This window comes from Colletes latitarsis, chromosome 8, assembly GCF_051014445.1.
Source record: "Colletes latitarsis isolate SP2378_abdomen chromosome 8, iyColLati1, whole genome shotgun sequence".
Taxonomy (NCBI): Eukaryota; Metazoa; Arthropoda; class Insecta; order Hymenoptera; family Colletidae; genus Colletes; species Colletes latitarsis.
The window spans coordinates 21,988,050-21,994,615 of NC_135141.1; the positions used below are offsets into that span (position 1 = coordinate 21,988,050).

Genomic DNA, 6,566 nt, shown 5'->3' on the forward strand with positions numbered 1-6,566 from the left:
GATATCGATTTGTGGTTCATGTATCAGTTCCGTCTTCAACATTCTTAACATCCGGTTCTCTGTCTTTTGTTTGCGGACATATTTCTTTCAGTAGAATATATATGTCCTCTGGTGATATTTGAAGTGCAAGAAGTTCCACTATAATACTAAAAGAATGATTTTTTTAAATTGTTAGATAATTTTAATATTGCTTTGACGTGTTTTCGTACGAGTTAATATATTAACTTACGTATGTATGGTATGCACTTTACAATTCTATAACCTCAAAAATACTACCCTTACCACCAAATATCAAAATGTAACTAGGGCTGTTAAAAACTATCGAAAAAATTAATTTATATACGTGTTGTAAATTATTACCGATAAACTCCCGGAACTGCCGATATTCCTGCCAATTCCGCCAGCGTTATTAGTTCTGTTTGATGAGCTTGTGGGAATGTCATTTTATCCATCGATGAAATTCGAATAGTACGGAAATCTAATTTGCTGCGTAAGATTCTGCTTTTTACAAACTACAATTGTATTTTTGATATTTGATCACAGAAGTCACCAAAATGATTTAATATACTTCGACTAGCGAGTGAACTTTTATAAACATAGCTACGCGATTTCCGGTAGAACTTAAATGATAGAACGCTGCACCCCAAATAAATAAATTCGATAATAGAAATAATTATTCACGTACAATGATTACAGTTTTCTAATGAAGGATCGAATAAAAGAAACTATATAAAGATATTAAATAAAAATATATTTATAATATATTTATCGATCAATTCGTCGGAATCCAACGGTCGGATTTATAATACGCCTCTAGCTGAAGATATCAATAATAAATTTCCGTGTAAACACATAGTTTTGTTTATAGAGTTTTATTATAGCTGTACAAATTTTAAAGAGTAGGAAACCTCAAATTAAAGATCGAATAATTCGACCTTCTCTGTTCGACTTTTCGACTGTAATTGGCTTGAGACCACAAGTTTCGAATGTAGAAAGGGGTTTGACGATTGCGTATAATTATACTGTGCTAATTGTCAATTGCCTGCGAGCAATTAATTTCAGCAATAAAGTCAATCACGATTAATTCCGATCATATCTTCATCCGTGTAATCGATTAATGTTCAACTTTGCTTGCAAGTGTATTAAACTTTTTATCATTTATTAAGAAACGCATGGACAACATTTATTATTCACAATCTTATTTTATTTACAAAATTTGTTCAAATTACTTATGGACTTTACCGAGTGTCATACACCTGTAACCATAATGTATAGAAGTTATTTTTAAAAAGGTAAAGTTTTGTATTTAATTAGAGGGAAGATATTAATCGATAAAATTTTCTTTCCTGTAATGTAAACGCAGTTTCGAATTACGAGGATCGTCGATATTTATTTTAATCGAAGTAAATAATGCAGTAGAGCTTGGTGTCCTGACGTTAACGACACTTCATATTGCAGTAAATCGTGGGAATTAATTGTTCTCCTCACCTTCGTTCTGCAAGACAGACGTATAATTGTTATTAGTGTACAGACACGTATCATAAAATTTCACTTAAATTCGTACCTTTGTGCGAGCTTCTAGATACGGATGAAACGCGAGATTGACAAAATATCGAGGAATTATCGAATGTCGATGTAATAGTTTCATCAGGAGAATCGAGAGGGTTGTACAAATTCAGATGCGATGATTCATCGCCGTTCGAAGTAGATGCAGCGCATATTGTAGTATTATCGAGCGAAGTAACATCGAATATACTAGTCGAATTAGCAACAGCTTTCATTGTCATGTCAGCGTCCATGAATGTGTCGTTCTATCCATGCGTTTAAGAAAAGTAACAAAATATTTAAACATGAATAACGACATGTATTATGATTACTTACATCACTTTCGGATGTTTCATCAAATCTCCTAGCTTCCCTAAATCTCTGAAGAATTCGTTCGTGCGGCGATGTTACTGTAAATTGACGAGGATAAGAAAATTCTTTCTTGGCTGGCGTTGTTCCTGAAAATTAGTAAGGAGAACGAATGTAATTTTACGCTTACCATTTTGTGCTTTGCATACGATATTATTACCTGTTGGGGCATCATGTTGTATCTCGACATCAAAGAATTTGTTAATTTCATCCGTTGCTGTACGTAATTGTTCAATATTTCTATCACAACATGCAGTCGATTCTGCAATTAAATTGTCCAATTTACAAGATATATCTTCGGAAATATTAGAAGCTTTAACTTCCTCACATTGCAGGTTGTCTACATGATTTTTATTTGCATCTAAAACTACTTTATTTGCATCCTGAAATCATAAAATGTTAATTTTTCATAAATTGCGTTCAAATATTTTTCAAGTTCACCTTTAATAAGAAAAGTGCTTCTTTTTTATCTTCGTTCATTTTTTGTTGTATTTCCTCAGTATTGTGCTCAATGAGGTTCTTATAGTGTTTCAGTACATTACAGCTTGTATTTATGTTTGATTTCAATTCATTTATCAGACTTTTTCCTTGCTCTTTAGTACTGATCGCTAATTCCTCGTTCTATCACGAAATACAGTGTAAAATATTATAAACGGCATAATCAATTGAAATTGCACATTATACTTGTAAATTACCTTCTCTGCTTCGATAACAGCATCAGTTTTAATCGCATTCAAATGATCTTGTGCCTCTTCTCTGAAACTGTTTCTCATTTTCACACTGGTATTACAAGTGTTCGTTGTATGATCGTAAACTTTGTTGCAGATTTCGCCGATGTAATCACATTTATCGCTCACGAGGGCGCGATATTCTTCTTGGCTTTTATTTAGAAGATTGAACTCGGTTGATACGTCTTCCATCATCTAAAACACAATATACCCCGAATATCTTTAAAACTGTACCAATGAAAACGTTAAATTTAGGCGCGACAATTTCTTGTACCTTCGCAAACGAACGCTGCGTTTCTGTCAATTCTTGCATTCTACAAACATCTTGCGCATCTCTTTCAATGTCCTTTATATTTTTAGTTATACGCTCGCAAGCTTCCAATTCACGCTGACATACAGAATCTATCATATCATTTAACTCGCTCGTAATTTCATTTATTTTTAACAATAAGTTATTTTTCAAAAGTTGCAACTTCTCGGCGATTTCGTTCTCAATTATGTCATTCAGATCTTGCGTAGTTTTCACAACAGCGGAATTTAAGAAGTCATTTTCATGTTCTACCGCGTCCACTGTACTTTTCATTTCGCATTTTATCCAATTCTGATCATTCGAGGACTGAAATATTAAAGGCATATGTTAAGTTGTATGTACAAGAATAATATTGTCTTAGTAAAATGCATTAAATACATACGAGCTCATTTATATTTGTTACTAAATTATTAGTCATGGTTGAATATTGATCGGTGAGATTTGTTGAACTTTGCTGTGTCCCTGTATTAATATTTTTGTATCTCGTAACAGTTTCCGTGCCTAATAAATACGGTAAAAATGTAAATCGATCTTCGCACGAAATCATATCTTACGTTAGAATTTTTATTACCTATACCAGTTTTCATGTATGTACAAAACTGTTCTACGTTCTTTCCGTATTCGCAAATATCCTTTTCAGCGCTTTGCATGGATTCGTAAATACTGTTTCTAAACTGTTCACCAAGAATTTCAAACGTCTCTTCCGCCTTGCTAAAAAAGAACGAATCATAGGAGGGAGTGCAATTTATTTTCTCTAAGTGAATCCAATAGAAAATCGAGATATATCGATTATAATCGATGTTGATCTGCTCATAGTTCACTTACGTTTTACGTTCAATTTTATCGTACAATTTCTGAGAATCTGCAGTTGCTGTATCTGCAACATTTAACAGAGATTGACCTTGAGACAGTAAAGCTTGTTCTGTACTAACATGCTTCTCTAGTAAATATTTGTGCTCGTCCCGTTCTTGTGAAACTACTTTTAACTGTTGATGCGTGGATTCCAAAGCATTTGTAGTACCGTCCAACTTTACTTTTACTTCGTGCAACTCTTCCATTTGAGTAAGAATCTCTACCTTAAGGTCGTTATATATTTTCTGAAAAAAGATAACATGAAAAGTGATATACAGTAACATCGATGAATAGCTAATAATGAAATCTACCTCCTTGTCTTCCATCATTTTTTCCAATGCTTTTATTTGATTATTTTTCTCCTCGATCTCTTTGGTCTGCTGAGAAAGTAATGTCTGCATTTCATTGTAATTTTCGTTTGGAACATAAATGCCGGTTTTATCGCGCGTCGCTAATAAATCGCGTCGTAATCTTTCGATTTCTGCTGTGTATTGATTAATAAATTCTTTCTTTGAAAGCTTCTGGTTTACTTCAGGACGATTTGTAATATTTTTCGCGCGGTGCGCATAATCTAACGTCGACAGAGTTTCTTCGAGATTGATACTAGCGGGAGACACAGTTGCAATAATTGACGTTTTTGTGCGACCACCCAGTGATTCTTGCAATAATCTGGTGAGTTTAGACTCTCTGCGTGATAGAAAGGTAATAGATTAGAATACTCCCTCCGCGGAGTAAGGTTAGAATATCTAGTTTTATTACCTATAAGGTATGTGAGGTGCACCTTCAACAAGGGCTGTTATAACTCTTCCGAGAGTTAATAAAGATTGATTAACACAACCAGCTTCTCTTGCTCTTTTATCAATGGAACCAGACCTTCCAATATTCTCACTACCTGCAAGATCCACCAAATTTAGTTTTCCTGTTTTTAAAACCTCTTCTCCGTCAATGGTATTCTCTTTCATGTGTACAGTAATGGAAAATACTGTATGAGATCGGCTAAAATCATTTCCATAAACATTATGCTAGTAATAATAATAGTATGTTTAGATATTGCAAACATACAGTAAATACATAAACATTCCATTAAATCAATAAATAATTAAAATAACAACCTAGAATTAGCATTCATCAATGTTGCAGCAGTTTGCCTCCTCAATAATCCCATTTCAAGAAATTTGTGAATTTCACTTTTACTATTTATTGTTACTTCTTCCAATCCATGAATAATTACTGCACCTTTCTTCGATGTATCTTCGTATAACCTATTCAAGAAGTTTTTATTCCAACGTATTTTATACAAATTTATTAAATAAAATAGTAAATTTCGTAATATATATCGTTTGTGTTTTGTACCATATACCTTATTTTAGATCCATCGTCATTAGCTGACAGAAGGTCAAATAACTCTTCGTTATAAAGTTCTAAAAAGCTAACTCTGATTGTATGTTCCGGTGCTTGTAGTAATTGTAACTCGTCAAATATATGACTCAACGAACGTGGAATCATACCAGCAGTCGAATCCTGTATGTTACAAATTTTTAAATCTTGTTTCCTTGACTTTACAATTAACGTATCCGATAAATTAAGATTATTCTTGTATCGAGTCGAGAAATTATACAAACGAGAATCTTACACTTTTCCAATGCAAAGTAGGATTAGTATTGATTCCTTCCATTGTGAAAGTTTTTCCTGTACCGGTTTGGCCATACGCGAATACTGTACAATTATAGCCAGCCAAAACTTGCTCCAATAATGGACTAACAACAGCCCTATACACGTCCACCTATCAATTAAAATTAAGAAAAAATATATGGGGGTACACTTGTTTGCTTAATATACATAGTATTTACTCGCTGAAAAGGCAATACCTGCTTCGAAGAAGGTCCAAATACATTGTCAAATTTAAATTTCTTTGAATACTTTTCTTTCGGACGTTCGTGTATTATTATCTCCTTATCACTGGGTATTTCTATTATAGTTGTAGATTTATTAGTTCGTTCGAGATTACTTATTGGTCTGTTCAATAGGAAAAGATCAACAATGATTTGATGGTGACAAAATATTAATAACAATGGTTGCCTGTTCATTGCATCTATTAAATCTTTATTTATATGTAAATCATTGTAAATTAATACGTACGTATTTCATCATATGTACGTAATAAAATTTGTAATAAATCACTTTGTGCGTTGTTAATAGTATGACAGACGAAACAAACTGGCGTAGAAAATGAAATTAATTGTTATTTACTCACCTAATGCGAACAAATACTTGTATGTGTTGAGATTTACTCTTTTTTCCAGTCCGTGTAACGTTCATGTTTAACTTTATGACGTTTCGACGAGAAAACCTATAAATCTATTTATCGTACGTCTGTGTTTCTGTCAGTTAAAAACTGCTACAACAGCATCCGTTAGAATTTGAATAAAGAAAACTTTGAAATGTAGTTCTGGGAATGGTCGATAGATGCCTTACGTACGCGCAGTTCGCAATGAACGTAAATCAAACGAGTTTACATGAAACCACTTTAGTAACGACAAAGTTTGTTCGGTAATTGGTAGAATGTAATGTGCAAGTTTCTTGAAATCAGTGATATACGTACAAAAACCATTGATTCTGTGTTACTATAGTGACCAATTTACATGATTTTTTGACGCTACGTTTAAAACACACCATATCGGTCAATGCGCATTCCTACCGCGCAGAATTTTTGTCCCGCGCAAAATTAGCCAATAGAAGACAATAAAAGGCGCGAAAACCCA

At 33.3% G+C, this 6,566-nt stretch overlaps 1 protein-coding gene across 2 annotated transcripts; it reads right to left on the reverse strand.

Moving 5' to 3' along the window:
- Positions 1-8: 8 nt before the first annotated feature.
- LOC143345147 (kinesin-like protein Klp61F) lies at positions 9-6,188 on the reverse strand. 2 transcript variants are annotated; one of them, XM_076772000.1, is made up of 18 exons: positions 6,059-6,188; positions 5,673-5,820; positions 5,438-5,587; positions 5,165-5,325; positions 4,917-5,066; positions 4,564-4,800; positions 4,116-4,491; positions 3,778-4,049; positions 3,524-3,663; positions 3,335-3,453; positions 2,917-3,258; positions 2,610-2,837; positions 2,356-2,535; positions 2,075-2,297; positions 1,882-2,003; positions 1,565-1,811; positions 361-1,495; positions 9-146 (listed from the first exon to the last, which is right to left on the reverse strand). In XM_076772000.1, the coding sequence occupies exons 1-17, from the start codon at positions 6,121-6,123 to the stop codon at positions 1,485-1,487; spliced, it is 3,171 nt and encodes a 1,056-aa protein (XP_076628115.1). In that variant the 5' UTR covers positions 6,124-6,188; the 3' UTR covers positions 9-146; positions 361-1,484. The 2 variants fall into 2 exon arrangements, with proteins under 2 accessions (XP_076628115.1, XP_076628114.1); XM_076771999.1 differs by having other exon boundaries at positions 3,778-4,491.
- Between the last annotated feature and the right edge of the window lie 378 nt (positions 6,189-6,566).

Bases quoted from the DNA above. Each gene is read 5' to 3' on its own strand.
- LOC143345147 (XM_076771999.1), bottom strand. From the start codon at position 6,123: ATGAACGTTACACGGACTGGAAAAAAGAGTAAATCTCAACACATACAA. The intron at 3,454-3,523 runs GTAATAAAAATT...CGTATTTATTAG, and splicing joins ATACATGAAAACTGGTATAG to GCACGGAAACTGTTACGAGA. The intron at 2,004-2,074 runs GTAATAATATCG...ACTAATTTTCAG, and splicing joins ACAACATGATGCCCCAACAG to GAACAACGCCAGCCAAGAAA.